The sequence below is a fragment of the Cervus canadensis genome, chromosome 15 (assembly GCF_019320065.1).
Source record: "Cervus canadensis isolate Bull #8, Minnesota chromosome 15, ASM1932006v1, whole genome shotgun sequence".
In the NCBI taxonomy this organism is placed as follows: Eukaryota; Metazoa; Chordata; class Mammalia; order Artiodactyla; family Cervidae; genus Cervus; species Cervus canadensis.
In genome coordinates, this window is record NC_057400.1 from 69,051,095 (window position 1) to 69,067,978 (window position 16,884).

The following is a 16,884-nucleotide window of genomic DNA, read 5'->3' on the forward strand; positions in this document are numbered from 1 at the left end:
ATCCCAGCTAACACTGAATCACGAAAATTTAAAAAAAAATAAAAGGTGTAAGCAGAAATGAAAAATGGGGAAAAAAGAAACAGAATCTGAATATAAGTTCAAATAACTTTTGTGTTAACACACTCACCCATTCATAAAAGCACAGACAGAACTCCCTCAGTTTGTATAAAAAGGAGAAAAATGTATTTTATTTTCATTTTCAATAATTATTTAAAATATAAACAAAAATTGTAAAGTTAATAGGAAGTACTTTTTCTCTTTAAAAGGATAATACAAAAAAAAAAGGAGAATACAGTATGCATTTCATCACTAAGGGAGTAATTTTTAATTAATACCATTTTAACTACTTTTCTAAGGAAAGACATGTCTCAAGAGGTAAGCTGGCATAAAGCTAAAACCCTATTGTAGTTACGATCCAAAGTCTTTTTAAAAAGTTTTAAGTAGAAAACTAAGTCATACAGGAAAAAACATTTTTATTGTTTGTGAGATTTTTAACAATTGTTGTTGATCTAATAAACTTACCATCATTATAGTCCTGATGGTGATATGAAACATGATACCTTCTTGGATATGTTCCTCCTTTTCCAAATTTTTCAAAGATAGGGTTATCATAGTCTATTAAGACACATAAGAAAGTTATATATTTTAAAGAAATCAAATATTTCTAATCATGAAAAACACATTTACACATTTTTGATTTTTAAAAAAATCTCTCTCTCCCACCCAGCCAAAATATTATTCAATGACATAAATATTTAAACATTTAGAATATCAACAGTCTAACCTGAAAATTCCTGATGATTATCTGGGTAGCTCTGTGCCCTAGGCATTCGTGATTTTGGATAGCTCTCTCTAAAAAGTAGAAAAGTCTCATTATTTTAAGAGAAAGTATTTAAGATATTTTTAAAAATCTTTATGCAATATCAATATCTGTATGTATGTGTAGATATAGTTATATAAAATATATACACACAAATGTATATATTATATATATATAATATATACATATACACACACACATACAGCATTCACTCTGAAACATTAACTGAAAAAAGGAAACTTTTTTCAAACACTTATTTGATACATGCACACAAAAAGCCTGGCTTTTAAAACTGACCTACAAAGTGTAGTGGTTAAGAAAGATACATTTTGGCATTATGGATACATGGAAACACCTGTGTTTCAATCCTAGCTCTTCCTCTTAAACTAGTTATTGCAACCCTGGCAAATCATCTTTCTGAAAAGATTTCCACATTTGTAACAAGGAGATAATACTAACTCAGCAATTTTATACTTGTCTATCTCAGGACACTGTCCTTCAAATATTAAGTACTCAATATGTAGCTTTCACATCACCATTCCCCTGAACTCCTTAAATGTTTTAAATATCTATCTTGAGACAGACATGGGCACAGACAATATATATGGTTTCATATATATATGAATAATAGAAAATTAAATGTATATTTCCATACAATAGTAGTTACATTTTCAGAAGTTGCTTTCAAAAGCAGTCTCGGAGGAGAGTAAATAGGTACTGACTTTGCATGCTACAGGTGAAAACTGTCCTACTGAGACCAGGAGAGAGGGAGCACTTACAACAAAAATTCAAGATGCAACTTGACCATGCTTATATTCCTGAACAAAAGTGTATTTCTCACAAAAAGTACTTAAATTTTAATTGACAACCAAAACTGGGACATAATTACCAAGAATGTACACTACTTATAATTTGGTACCAGAGTAAAAATAATCCTGAGCAAGAGAAATTAAAGAATCTCCAAAATTAAACCTATTATGAAAAATCTGACAGCAGTTTCACCAACACAGGTTTAAAAGTAAACATACATAAACTCTGAGTTTGCCTTTAGTTTCAAACACAATTTACCAAGCAGGAAACTCAAAATATTATAATCAGAAATCATTTTAAGTAAAACAGATACTGAGCCCGATGACTGGAAAAACCAATTTGCCATTAAGTATACATGAATATGAACTACATTCCTCTGAATGTACCACAAAATTTGAGTTGACAATTCAACATGCTATTGATACACATGCATATTTACCCACATACATTAAAAAACAAAAACTACAATCAACATTACCCATCCAGAGGGCTATCAAGTGATGGACAGCTTCCTGAGCCAGAATTTTCAGGGCTGCTTAAAGATAATGGGTCCAGCATCTAGAAAAATAAGAAGTCCACCTTGATTCTACATGAATATAACTGAAGTTACTGTTTTTTTAAAAATAGCTTTGTTGAGATACAATTCATGTATCATAAAACTCACCCATTTTATTAAAGCATATAGTGCAATTCAGTGGTTAATAGCAGAACGTATAACTCTCACCCAAATTGCAGAACACTTTCAGTACCCAAAAAAGAAACTCCATATCCAATAGCAGCCACCCTATTTAAATGTTTTAAAAGTAGTTGTCTCCTGTAGGCGGGCTACAACTGCAAAATTTCCTAATAGAAAAATAGGAATTTTCTATATCTTCTGCTCTGGATTATCATCTAAATAATAAAAAGCTAAACACTTCACATAATTTTGTTTACTGAAAACTGAACAGCACCACCCAAACTAAAATAAATGACACCATGACTGCTACATTATTAGAAAATGTAAACTCCTGTAATAATATAAGCAGCCAATGTAATGATAAGAAAACAATAGCAACTCCATAAAAATACTTCAATACTACAAAACTTTAAAAAAACATTTTAAGGGCTTCCATGTGGTCCAGTGGTTAAGAATCCACCTGCCAATGCTGAAGACAGGGGTTCGATCTCTGGTCCAGGAAGATCCCACAGGCTGCAGGGCAACTCAGCTCATGCACTACAACTACGAAATCCAAAATCTACAGAGCCTGCGTACCACAACTACAGAAGCATGCGTGCTCTAGAGCCCATGCTCTGCAACGAGAGAAGCCACGGCAATGGGAAGCCCATGCACCACAACAAAGCAGAGCCCCTGCCAGCAGCAACTAGAGAAAGTCTGCGGCAACTCAGACCCAGTACAGCCAAAAACAAAGACATAAATTAAAAAACAAATCTTTTTAAAAAAGATTAAAAAAATTTGTTTTAATGTTTTAGAAAGTAGACAAACCTCAGCTTCACAAAGTTGGGGATATTTATTAAACTGAATGTTAATATCAGGATTATAAACAAATGCATTCATTCATTTATGAACATAAGAAAATCAGCCTTAAACCACCTTTCTTTATATATGAGTGCACGCAGACACATGTAAATTTGTCACATGGGTATTTTCCTGTATTTCCACTATTTTGTTCACTTAAAAAGGAAGACATGGGACTGGAGAAGAGGTAAAACAAATACCTTCCTCCATATACCTGCCAAACCACACTATCCCTGACAACATCCCTTTAAGTGAAATGAAAAACAACATTCAAATTTTGCTTACTTGGTCCATGCTCTCTGGAATGAACTCTCCTTCACTGTTGATACTGGTAAATGACCCATTCCGGGCAACCTGGTGTAATTCATCTGGAATGTATCCAGGGGGAGGGGAGCTTCTATCTCTACTAGTGGGACCTCAAAAGAGAAAAATTATAGATTTTATAAATTCTAGCAGGGAACTAATTCTTATTTTAATTAAATATACACTCAGAACTTCTGGACTATAGTACTAATGATTTTAGCAACTGATATCCAGTTTTAATTAACACTTATCATAGCACTCATGTCTATAAAACGTCAAATGTTTTTCACTCTTTTCTAAACTCACACCTTAATATTCATTTATAGCCGTTAGATAGTATGTTCTTCTGCCTGCTGACAACTGCATTATGAGGTTGATAATACAGTGGAAAAAAAAAAAAAAGTTGTTCAGTCGTATCTGATTCTTTGCAACCCCATTATATAGTCTGCCAGGCTCCTCTGTATAAGGAATTCTCCAGGCAATAATATTGGAGTGAGTAGCCATTCCAGGGGATCTTATATTTTTATATAAATGCCACTGCTTCTTCATTTCCAAAGGTCACTTGTTACCCTTTAATGTAATTTATGAAAGGCATCATGATCTAGTGGAAAGTAGATGAACTTCACAGTCCAACCTCAGTTTAAATTCCAGTTCCAGTTATTTACCAGTTCTGTCTTTGGGAAAGCTATCTAATCTCCATGAACCTGTTTCCTCATCTGTAAACATGGGACTAAATCTCCTTTGCAAGGGTGTTGTGATGGCAAAATTATTCATAATGAACATATGCCATGCACATTTGTCTACACAATGTTCTTTGCACTGCCTCTCTTTAATCTTTAGAAATCTAAAGTGAGATTTACTTCTTAGTCATTTAGCCAATATTAGAATGTTTCCAATTTGGAATGCTGGATTTTATCCTTGGATACTTAAAATTAGGCTTTTGGTGGTAAGCCATATTCCTGGAATTTAAATTTCTTCATAGTTTAGAGAATTAGAGACATTAAAATAGTTCATCTCATTGTGCTATGTTGATTAACATAGTTTCTGTGCTTTCCTCCTTATTTATTGAAAGTAAACAAAAAAAAGATTTGAGGAAGTTATGTGAGCATTTGCATTCTGGTCAGATTTCAAGCAAAAAAGGCTCTTGCCTCATGTAAAGGGGTTGCTGTAAACACAAGTTGGCATTTGTTAGTGAAGAGATAGGGATAAACAGAACAAAATGATTACCAAGAGATATGCATAAAAAAGATAATTTTCTACACTTGATTCTAAAATTATTAGGAACCTCTGAGCCAGGAACTGATTTGGACTTTGTAACAGCTATGATCACAATGTCCCTAAAGTTTTTATTCCTTCCATAAGCCCTTATTTACAAAAGAAGATAAATACACTCATTATTCAAAGCACATAGGGAAGAAAAAAGGCTTTGAAAATTTATCTCCTTACTTGATAACCTATTTTTTTTAACCTTTGCTAGTACTGGATATTTCAGTGGTCGAGATCTCCACACCAGCATATACCCCTGTCCCAAAGGAAGTTCTTCCTCTATCTTTTGTGAAAATAATTAAAGGAAATAATTTTCAATAAATACAGGGAAAAGATAATGGTCATACCTATCAAAGCCATTTCAAGCTTAAAGAGGTACCAAGAAAAGACTAGTAATTTTATACCTTACAATTTCTGTTTCTTTTCGTGCTGGCACTGAAGTCAAATAAGAATATTTATTAGTAGAGTAAAAGGGAGGCATTCAGCACAGTTTTAAATGAAGATGAACTAAAACTGCCAATTTAACTAATGTATTTAGCTTGTTCTATCTAACACAACTAAGGTGAATTGGCATTTTTTTTGCTTTAAAATGATAGGTACTATATTCATAAGAAAAGGGAATACAGAAAGAAATCAATGATTAGTAACAGTCATGCTTTCTAGTTTGAAAAGCTAAATGTACTTTAAAGTGTTCTCTCAACTGCTTGCTGCAATAATCCCATGATTTAAAGATGAGGACAATGTTACTGGTCGCTGGTTAATTAGAGAGCTAGAATTTGAACTCAGATACATCTAATATTCTTTTATCAAAAATTTAAATTATATAAAAATATATACAAATGAAGATAAGCAACTATTATTATTTTACTTGTATATTATCTCTGCTGCTCATATTTCTAACACTTTGGAAACCCAAAGTAAGACTTAACATAAGACAGACACTTAGAAGGAAGGATACAGTCCTCCTCTGATGGTTCAGATGGTAAGGAGCCCGTCTACAATGTAGGAGACTCAGGTTTGATCCCTGGGCTGGGAAGATCCCCTGGAAAAGGGAATGATCACCCATCCTAGTATTCTTGCCTAGAGAACTGCATGGACAGAGGAGCCTGGCAGGGTACAGTGCATGGGGCTGTGAAGAGTCAGACATGACTGAGCATGCACGCTGCAGCAAGTCATAAATAGTTTGGGGACCAAGACAGAAGGTGAGCAACAAATTCATAAATTTTTTCGTTTGTTCACATACCAATTTAATCTTTTCTTTCATTATTAACAATCCTCTTCTATCACCAGTCTTAGATTCCCTTCCACTTTCTCCCTATTCATCTGTTTTCATCTCCTTCTACCTTCCTTCTTTAAATCCATCTCTCATATTTTTTTGCTACCTTTAATGCCCATATTCACTGCCCTATCTGTTAAAAACATATATACCAATGTTTTTTGAGCAATATAATGTTTTTCTCATATAAAAATGTAGAATATCAATGTTTTATACAAACTGAAGAAGATACACAGAACTGGCCAAGTTCAGAGCACCTCTGCCCAGCCTATGTCGCTCTAATATGCCTCCTTTAAAAAAAATTGTACATAGGATCCATTTTTCTTTTTATCATAAGCTTAATTATAAGTGTAGTTTTAATTACTAAAGTAATTATAAAACATAATCTGCAAATTATTAGCAATCTTTATTTTGATAGCATTCTTGGCAATAATTAAAACTTAGAGAAAGGCCTATGAACTTCTTAGTCCACCATTAACTTTAATATATTGGAATTACTTTTAATTTTTTCCCTTCACTTTATTTTTACAATTAAAACATTTTTTAGGTTTTAATTTGTTAAAAATTAAAATACCCTATGTATATAAAGAAAGGAAATATTTAAACTGGTGACTGCTAATCCTGTTAATACTCGACATAACTTTTCAAGGGACATCAGATACTAGAATGTAGTTAACTGAAATAAACTGCAAGAAGTAAAGAAGAGATAAACTATTTATCAGGATTATGTACAGGTGCTGCCCTACATTAAAGGATGGAGATGAAACTGTGAAATAACCCATTTCATGATTTAGACACTAGCTTTCTTACCTACTACAGAAAGTCCTTTTTTCCTCTCTGCTCCAAATACTGTGTTATCCAAATCTTCTAGTGATGGCAATGGCTCTAAATTAGTAGCCTAAAGAGAAAAAAGGAAGATTAATGCTATTCTTCTCCTTTAGGGTTTTAATCAGAGTCCTTCCCCTATCAAATACAACCCAAGTATTCTCTCTCTGGGTCTTAGCAAACTTACTCTTTGCAATTTTAATTCTAATATAGTTCTTCCCAGGTTCTCAGTTGCTATTAACATCATATGTACAGTATATTATACTTATTTGTAATTTTGGCTATATAGTTTTGAGGAGCAAGGATATTGAACTGTAGCAATTACAATGTGTAAGTTTAAATTTAATCATATTGGCATGAGACAAGTGCTCGGGCCTGGTGCACTGGGAAGACCCAGAGGAATCGGGTGGAGAGGGAGGTGGGAGGGGGGATCGGGATGGGGAATACGTGTAAATCTATGGCTGATTCATATCAATGTATGACAAAACCCACTGAAATGTTGTGAAGTAATTAGCCTCCAACTAATTAAAAAAAAAAAAAAGAAAATATATCAATGATTATAGAATATAACTATGTTTCATATATTGACTTCTTACAGGCATATATCCTAGAATCCTCACTGAAAAGAATCCCCAGTTCATACCTGTGCACTTCCATTTGTTACAAGTAGTATTTTGAGGCTCTTCATATGAATACTACGATCCAGCAGTTCCACAGCCTTGTCCAAGTCATCTTGGGTGGTTAATGGAATTACCAACTAAACAAAGAGGAACATAAGGAATTGTGTAGCCATCTCATCAGGTCAAGTACTTACAGGAGTATCTCCATTACTATGGAATTATAAATCTCAAAATACATTGCTCTTTGATTTGTCAGTATAATGAAATTCTGAATGAATATATGTATCTAGGTTTTTTTCCTCTCATCCTACCATCACTGAAATCATAAAATGAATATGAATAAATTTTTTGCTTTATTATACATTAAATTTTTCTAGAAAACATATTTAAAGATCAATTTTCTAGGATGTTTCCATAATATTGTTAAACTTAAGTTATAGTCTCTTCACCTCAAAACAGCATTAAGGAACAGATACAAAAACTATATAAAAGTATTATCGTTCACCTGCATTGATGAAATTTTTATTTTTTTAAAAATAATAACCAGAGATATGCATTCTCACTGGTGCACTTACCGACATATAAAATACAAATGCGCATCGGTGAGAGATGCCATGGGTGTTGGGGGGGGGTGCCACCAGTAATGCATCTGCAATCTACAGTCCACCTGGCACTCCTATCTCTGCCCATGGCAACTTGAACATTCCATCTAAAACAAGTAAGCTGCATAGGTGAGCCATCCGACAATAAGCCCTGAATGCTGAAATCTGCTTTCATCAGTCCTCTCATGGATCAGATGTGATAAGGGACAGAAGCACCTAAACAGTCTGTGAGGGAAAAGCAAGATTCATACTACCTAACAAAATACTTGTTTTAAATGTAAATTTACTAGCTTAAGACAACTCTGCCAATAATCTTCAAAGTACGTTCCATTTCATTAAAAGGACAGAATAAAAACAAGCAAACATATGCCACACTTGTGAGCCTGCACTAACACACACAGTATACAGGCCATTCCAATGTAAAGGCCCGGTGAGCTAGTTAAGCGTCCTGTACAGTATAAACACCTAGCAGACAAGGATTTCCCCTAAACTAGCAATGAAGGCAGGGCACAGCAAGAAACAAATTCTTGGTAAATACTGTTTAATAAATATCATAGGGTAAAACCTTCATCTGTACTCAAACCCACTGGGTGACATGGTGTGAACTCCTTCTCTGTAGATTTCTTTTATGAAAACTATTCCTTGTTTAAGAAAGGCTGCCAGACACAAACACAAGCAGGACAAATGTGAATTACATCATACAATGTGCTTACCCTCACTCAGTACTTGAAACTATATTCCCAATTTCTGTTCATAGCAAATTTTATACTGTTACAACTTATCTACTAACAGGCCCTTTTATCCTCTAAGAATTTTCTTCTAAAACAAAAACAACAGAACATTAACTGACATCAAAAAACAAGTCTGATCTACTTAATAAAATTCCTTTCATTTTTCTATCAATCATGAACCCCTTGTTCCCATCTTTAACAGCTTTTAAATTATATTTTAAACACTAGAAAACATTTTAAAGCAATGATAAGGATTGTTTGGCCAATTTTTCACTTAAGGAGAAAACCTGAATATTTACTTTAACTACACATTATTTATAATTGGATTGTTTACTCCTCCAAGGAAAAGACACTAGTTTAAATCACACTAACAAAATATTAACATAAATGATTCTGCAGCTTGCTAGAGTGAAATCTGGACATTCTGGAGGAGCCTGGAGTGGCATCCTGGTCTACAGCTCTGATGTAACTCTCTCATATGTGCTAAGGGCACCTGTTGCAAATTTTAAAACAAGAACTAGAAGTCAAGAACAAGTTTCACCTTGTCTAAATTATACTAAATAAGTCACCCAATATTTCCCTGTTTGGTGAATTCACTTCAGTCTCATTCATAAAATCTATTTCCCTCAGGCTTATTACTGGTAAATCAGTTGTGTGTTAATAAAAATAATTTCTGGAAAGGAAACTAAAATTGAGTCCAAAACCTCATTAAATAGAACATAAATCTGAAATAAGTGAATTATCTTTTAACGTTACATAGTAAAACATGAGAACTGTTCATAAAAAGGTTCACCCTCTACCCATCTAAAATGGGGAAAGTCTTGGAAAATCCACTTACTTTGGCCTGCATATCCCCGTCTATGCCCTGTGACAATACATACCTGCCTGACACTTTATAAGATAAAGATCCAATCCCAGCTTAAATTTCTTTGTTTCAATTCTGGTAAACCAAAATAATTATTTTAGAACAGAGGATTTTGTATTACACAGAAAAAAATTATTTATAGAACTGGAATAAAAGCAGTATCAGTGAGTTTTCTGCATGTCTACAGGTCCATAAAACTAATATCTCTTTTAAGTCTTTCCCTAGTACCCTCACTGTCCAAGGACATGCACCAGGCTCGTCACTCTGTGAATCAGAACATGGTTAACTCAAAAAATCACAGGTTCTCACAGAAACTCAGAGTGCTAGGAAAATGTTAAGCAATGTAATGTTGTACCCTAATGCCTCCTCTACCATACTTTTGCCAAGAGGACACCCAGATATAAACGGCAAAACCACTCTGAGAAATCCTTCAGAAAGCATGAGAAAAAGAAGCTGATATGGAGAAATTTCCCAATTTTTGGAAAATGGGAGCAAGTTGCTAATACCTGGTCAACCAGCTCTACATCAATCCTCAAGAAAACCCTAGAAAATATTATATGCAGGCACCCCCTGCTTTAGAGCACATCACCTACGCTCTTCATAGATACCGTTTTTCCACCAAGAGAAGGTTTGTGGCAACCCTGCCTCGAGTCTACTGGCACCGTTTTCCCAACAGCAGTTACTCCCCTGCGTCTCTAGGCCACATTCTGGTAGTTCTTCCAAATATTTCAAACGTTTTCATTATTATTATAATTGTTATGGTGATCTATGATCAGTGATCTTTGATATTACTACGGCAAAAGGATTATAATTTGCTGAAGCTTACGATGATGGCTAGCATTTTTAACTATGAAGCATTTTTTAATACCACACACTTAAGAGACTATAACACAAGCATAACTGCACTGGGAAAACAAACAATTCATGTGACTGGTTCTATTGCAACAGTCACTGTATTGTAGAGGTCTAGACCAAACCTGCAGTATCTCCAAGGTATGTCTATAAACAAATTGGGAGAACTCAGAAAAAGAAACAGCAATTTTAAGAGCTCAGACAGGAACAATACGAACAAATCATGCCAAACTAACCTAATTTTTCTTGACAGACATACTAGACTCATAGGTCAAGACAGTATTGTAGTCAATGTACCTTGGCATTTGAAAGTTTTCCATGACACAATTTTATTTATTTATTTATTTTTCCATGACACAATTTTAGACCAAACAAAACCAAAACAAAGATATATCTGGGTTCCCCAGAATCGTACCATGAGATAAAGATTCAAGTATGTTTATAAAAGATACTAGGAAACACTGGTAGGGTAATCGGGAAGACAAGGAAGAGAGGAGGTCCATAAAGGGTGTAACATCTAGCAAGCTAGCACAGTGGGCAAGTGGGGCCCATCCATCCCCATTTCCCACCACATCCTTAAGCCTCATATCACCAATCCCCATTCCCTCCCTTATGTACTTCAGCTTATACCCTACAGTCATATCTCTGAGAAGTCCTCAGAATCTCAGGGGCTGGCAGTTGGAAATCAGGCCAGCACAGACACAAATAAGTGCCAAGACAGGGTCAGGCAACAAGAGGTGTTCATAGCTAATCAAAAACCCAAAAAGTATTTGAAAAATGGCATTTTAAGGTGTTACTATAGTATAGTACTCATCACTTTGTTTAGAAATATTGTTTGTTTGGATATGGATTTTTACTTATTCAAAATATTTTCCACTTTATAAGTGATATCTTTAGACAAGCCATATTTGCATGTTCTCTTGCTTTAAAATGACAATAATTCATTAGAAAATCTAATATTTCAAATATTTTTATTAGCACAATGCTTTAGCATTTGCAAAGCACTTGCACGTCTTCTAATTTTTACTGAACCTCCCACTGTCATTCCATTACCACTGACATTTTTTTCTATTCCTGACACACAAGTCTTTCCCTTCCCAGGATCTCCGCATGCTATGCTCTCAGGCTGCTCTCTACCATGAATGTTATTCCCCTCAAACTCTCTGTAGAGCTGGCTTTTCATACTTCAAACCTCAACAATTAAATATTACGACCTCATTTAGCTCTTCCTTAAATGGCAACCCATTCCACTATTCTTGCCTGGAAAATCCCATGGATGGAGGAGCCTCTTAGGCTGCAGTCCATGGGGTTGCAAAGAGTCGGACACGACTGAGCGACTTCACTTCACTTAGTACTAACTAAATAAGACATATACTGCCCTTGCCTTTATCCTTTATCATAATATTTTGTGCATTTCCTTCAAAGAATTCACATATTTAAACAATTCAATTATTAACTGTCTAATTCTACCACAAGTCTATAAATTCTATTAGGGGCTGCAATTTATAAATTATAACCATTATGCTTTGCAAATTCAATGGATATTTCTGAGAAGGAAAAGAAAATAAATTAACCAATTAACTAAACTGTCCCTAGAAATTTTTAAATTTCAAGATCTTGATCTGAGATCACAGGATCTGAAAGAAATCTCAGAGATTTCCAATCCAAATTTTACAGAAGGTTCAAAAGGGATTCCCCAGAACACAGAGCTCCTTAGTATCATAGTGAGCCCCTGAGATTACACATACTGACTCCCAAACACAAACTAACAATCTAATCACATCCTTACCAGCATGAAAGCAATCTTTTTTTAAGTTTTAACTAAACTGTCCAACTACCAAAGCCCTGTCGTCTCTGTAGAAAAGTATACAGTATGAAAAGGAAAGAGTTCATCAATAAAGAACAAAGAACAAAAATAAAACATAAACAAGCAGCAAACTTCTAAGCAATACACGTATTTCCTCCTTTAACAAATTCTCAATTACTGCATTGCAGCACCTTTCGGTACCTTCCACAATGAAAAAATCCATTTTAATAGTTAAAATTTACTACTGATATCTTATTCCTCTAAAATACTACATCCTTATCGATGCCCAAATAAAAGCACAACCATCTTAAAACAATCTCTTAAATAAACACACTATTTTTCCAAAAAAAAAAAAAGAACTATTGAAAGTTAACGTGCACATATTTACCTCATTATTGGTATAATGCAGATCCATAGACTGTCCAAAGGCAATTTTAGCTTTAGACCTCAGGTCTTCCAGTTTTACTGGTCTGGGGAACTGAAGGATTCTATGTAAACAGAATTTTAATATATTTTATTTTCTTATGCACAGTTAAATAACTTACTTGTAACAGTTATCTCCTGAATACAGAAATACAAAATAAAATCAAGTTATAAATATTCACTTTACTTAAGCATTACAATGGCTCATTTCTGATCAGGTGCACTAACATTTTAACACAAAGTTCAAGAACTCTGAAGTCTGTTCTAGCCTAATAAAAATTATAAAAAGGAAATTCTCAAAATACTCTGCAGTTTATAATTTGCACTGCTATTTACAAGAATATTAAAGAATAATGTAAAATGTTCATTTTGGAAAGTGATTAAACTTAACTACGTCATAGCCCTACGATGAAACTGTTAAAAGAATAAAGTTGTTCTTTGGGGATCCAAGTTTTGATTTCTGAACCCTTATCAACTCAATATTTCTGAGTGCACGCACACACACACAAACACACACACACACACACATATCACATAAGCATCAGTTCAGTTCAGTTCAGTCGTATACATCCCCAAATAAATATTTTTAAAGAGCTAAAATTTTTTAATCCTAGAATTTTCTTCCTACTTCACAAAGGATTGACTTGTGTTGTCCCTAGGGACCATGCCTCTAAGCTTGGAGACTATCTACTAGACTGTAAGTTTTGTAACAGGAGGGATCGTGCATATTTCACTTAACTTTATTCCCTTTATAGCTCAGCATATAGTAAGTACTCAATAAACAGTGCTCAATGAACTAAAAAAAAATTGAGAATATATCCATAAAAGTTGTAAACAGGAAAAAGTAGACAATACTTGTATGATGTATCTGCATTGCCTACTCCCTTCTCTTCTTTAAGTTTACTTATTTACTTATTTTTTAAAGTCCTTATTGAATTTGTTACAATAATGCTTCTGTTTATGCTTTGTTTTTTTGGCCCTAAGGCATGTAGGATCTTAGCTCCCTGACCAGGGATCAAATCCACAGTCCCTGCATTCGAAGTGCAGTCTTAACCACTGGACCGCCCGGGAAGACTCTCCATCTCTTTTTTAAAAAAAAAAATCTCTGTGTAAAACATTTTTACATCTTCAGGTTATATGATCTGTGAGCTTTTTAAAATCCTTAAGATGGATAGATCTTTCATTAAATGACATTAATAATAGAAATAAAATTCTATCTTCTTTAACTTCTATGAGGTCTTGTCAGCAATTCTGTTGTCAACCACTACTACGACCATTTCCACCATTCCACTGGGATACAAATACCCAGATGAAGGGTAGTCATCCACCTTTGCTAAATAATTTATAGTCACCTGTCCAACACTTTTCTCAATGTTACTAATTAAATACAGGTCAAATGATTCAAGTTTTTTCAGAATACTCAAAATTGTGAATTGAAGTCCATACACCTAAAATCTGTATAGTATCTGAAGAGATTATAGAATTATAAGGAGAAGAATATTTAATTTCCACTGAGCAAAAAAATTCTTAAATGGTAATATTTAAAGCTGCATTACACAATGACCTTACTTATTTCCTAATACTGCAAAGTAAAAACATGATTCACTTCTGATGCTTAGCCTGAAATTTGATAGATTCTATCTTAAGTACAAGTACACATTACAGTTACCAACAAGGACTATTTCATTCTCCATTTGTAAGCCACGAGGACCTACATTAAAATCAAAAAAGAACCTCTAATAGCTTAAGTAGGACATGCATTTGATTAAATTAATGAACTGACATATAATGCTTCCTTCCTTACCTTTTTTCTCCTCTGTGTTCAAATTTGACTCGGACATCATTCTGTAATGAAATGATAAGTCATGTCAGAGATCAGATAAAATTCCCAGAATTTTTAAATCACTTTTCTTTTTAGTCACTCATTTAAGATAGAGCAGAGGGGGAAGGAGGTTTCAATCAATGTCAACTCCAGTCAACTGACAGTTTCTACCAAAGAGCTGAGTTGAGAGAATTAGGTTGCTTAATCTAGGCTCAACAGCAAAGAGCACTAAGATCTATTAGTGATGGCATCCCCAGTATGAGACATTTACTAATTCTGTTAAAGGGCAATACAGAATACTACTTTTCCACTTTTTATGTTAGATGTTCCAAATAGATTTCATGTATAAGAATTAAAATTATTTTCATCTGTAAATAGAATAGTCAATTATTTAAATAAAAGCTATTTGCTTGTGTTACATGCCTTAGGAATTGGATGAGATATCTACTCTAGAGAGAAGATACCACAAATGAAACTATAATTTAAAAAAAAAAAACTGACACCCTTATAGAAAAATCTATGACAAACAACAAAATACTTGATTCAAAAGTATAAAAGCTAATCACTTCAAACAAATCAAATACAATTAGGATATTCAAAGAAAATAATTCACAGAACTATATATTTATTAAAATATTATTGAGACAAATACCTGCTTTTTTGGTGATGAGGATTTTGTTTTTCTGGTTTCCTGTAAGGATAATGCTGGTCGACTGGCCTTATGCAGAACAGCCAAATCTTGCATGATTGAGTTCAAAGCTTGCTGATCATCTAGGTATTTGTAAAATAAAACATACACAGAACTGTGATTTCAATATGTATTTATCATAGACATCAATACAAAATTTATAATAAAATTTAATGCATCTAGAACACTTTCAAGGCCTGCATTTGTTATTTTGGTGAAAGAAAAGCTTAGTTACTTAAAAACTGAACATACGTAACATTAAAACTGCACTATATCAAGTGCCTGCCTCACACCAGGTGTTCACACAAGACATTTATAAGGCAAGTACAGTCGTTCTGCCTCTTCTCCTGATGTAATATCCTAGGATATGGGTCAAAACAACCCTGTCATAACAAATTCTTTTCTATGACTCCTAAACAAAACATCAACAAGACATCTAAAATCTTAATTAAAACAAGTGGGGGAAAAATAAACACCTTTCTCTAAATACCATCATTATTTAGCATTTATGTTTAAAATATAGAATTCCTTTCAGAGTTTTTCTCTTTCATCAGTACTTCAAGTCAGGAACAAAGAAAAGCTGTATCTGTAGATAAAGGCCTACTGATATTTGGATGTGGTTTTGTTGAGTATCTTCACCATAAGGTTCAACAAGACTACATTAACAGACTAAAGACCTCAACCACTAACAACTTAAAAGGTATCAATGCAATAAAAATTCACCTCTTAGAAAAAAGTACCAAATCCATAAAACTGAAATGATCATGAATCATGAACTTTTAATCTTTTCCAAACATACCAAAGATTTCTTTCTAAGACTATATAAGCATGAGCATCCTAGTAATGATAATTATATGACCTCTGGACAATTTAATTGACTTTTCACTAGTAAATCAATTTTACTAATGATAATCAACAATTGGTAAATAAAGGAACTGAGGGACTTTACAGCGTACATTTTACAATGTAACCATTTTGGTAACAATAATTTATGTTCCAGAGCAGTAGTAATTAAAACATGCTTTATCCTATAAAGGGAGATCATTAAAAAAGAATTTGGCAAGTCAATGGCTTTATCAGTCTTTCGAACACACATACAGCTTATTTCTCTAACATTTAATTTTTTTACAACACTCAATATATTCTGTTCTATAGTGAAACTACTTGCATACTAAAATTCAAATTATGGCTCCAAAGGTTTTGTTAACAAATTCCAGGTCCAGAGAAAATTTTAATCCTTCAAAAAGTATTATTTGTGAAATAAAATTTATACATAATATTAGTTTAGCCAAACAGTAACTGAGCCAATGGGTCTAACGTAATTACAACATGTGCACCCTGTAGGGGTCCAAGCCAGACTACGTCATTTATTGATAAAATATAAATCCTTCCTTAGAAGAAGAATAAGCTGAAAATACTATGAACTGGAATGAAATTATCTGATATAACTTTCTTATGAAAAGTAAGACCTGTAATTCTACACTAGGGAGAGGAAAATTTTTAATACTTCCATGTATCTATGTCCTAATTATTTTCTTCTTTAAGCATGTGAATTTAGGCATTTTCACAATACTTCATATTCAACATTACATGTTTAATATTATAACACCAAAATAAGTTTATAAACAAAAATATATTTTTAAATTTAAAAATAAATT

At 33.5% G+C, this 16,884-nt stretch overlaps 1 protein-coding gene across 1 annotated transcript in view; it reads right to left on the minus strand.

Annotated features, from left to right (window-relative positions):
* MAP3K2 (mitogen-activated protein kinase kinase kinase 2) overlaps positions 1 to 16,884 on the minus strand; it is an 87,879-nt gene that overhangs the window by 24,260 nt on the left and 46,735 nt on the right. Inside the window, exons 3-11 of the mRNA XM_043488266.1 lie at positions 15,191 to 15,309; positions 14,521 to 14,561; positions 12,682 to 12,781; positions 7,460 to 7,573; positions 6,802 to 6,889; positions 3,432 to 3,562; positions 2,109 to 2,188; positions 785 to 852; positions 523 to 615 (exon numbers count right to left, since the gene is read on the minus strand). Coding sequence (XP_043344201.1) covers positions 523 to 615; positions 785 to 852; positions 2,109 to 2,188; positions 3,432 to 3,562; positions 6,802 to 6,889; positions 7,460 to 7,573; positions 12,682 to 12,781; positions 14,521 to 14,561; positions 15,191 to 15,309 — 834 coding nt within the window. The remainder of the gene's footprint in view (positions 1 to 522; positions 616 to 784; positions 853 to 2,108; positions 2,189 to 3,431; positions 3,563 to 6,801; positions 6,890 to 7,459; positions 7,574 to 12,681; positions 12,782 to 14,520; positions 14,562 to 15,190; positions 15,310 to 16,884) is intronic.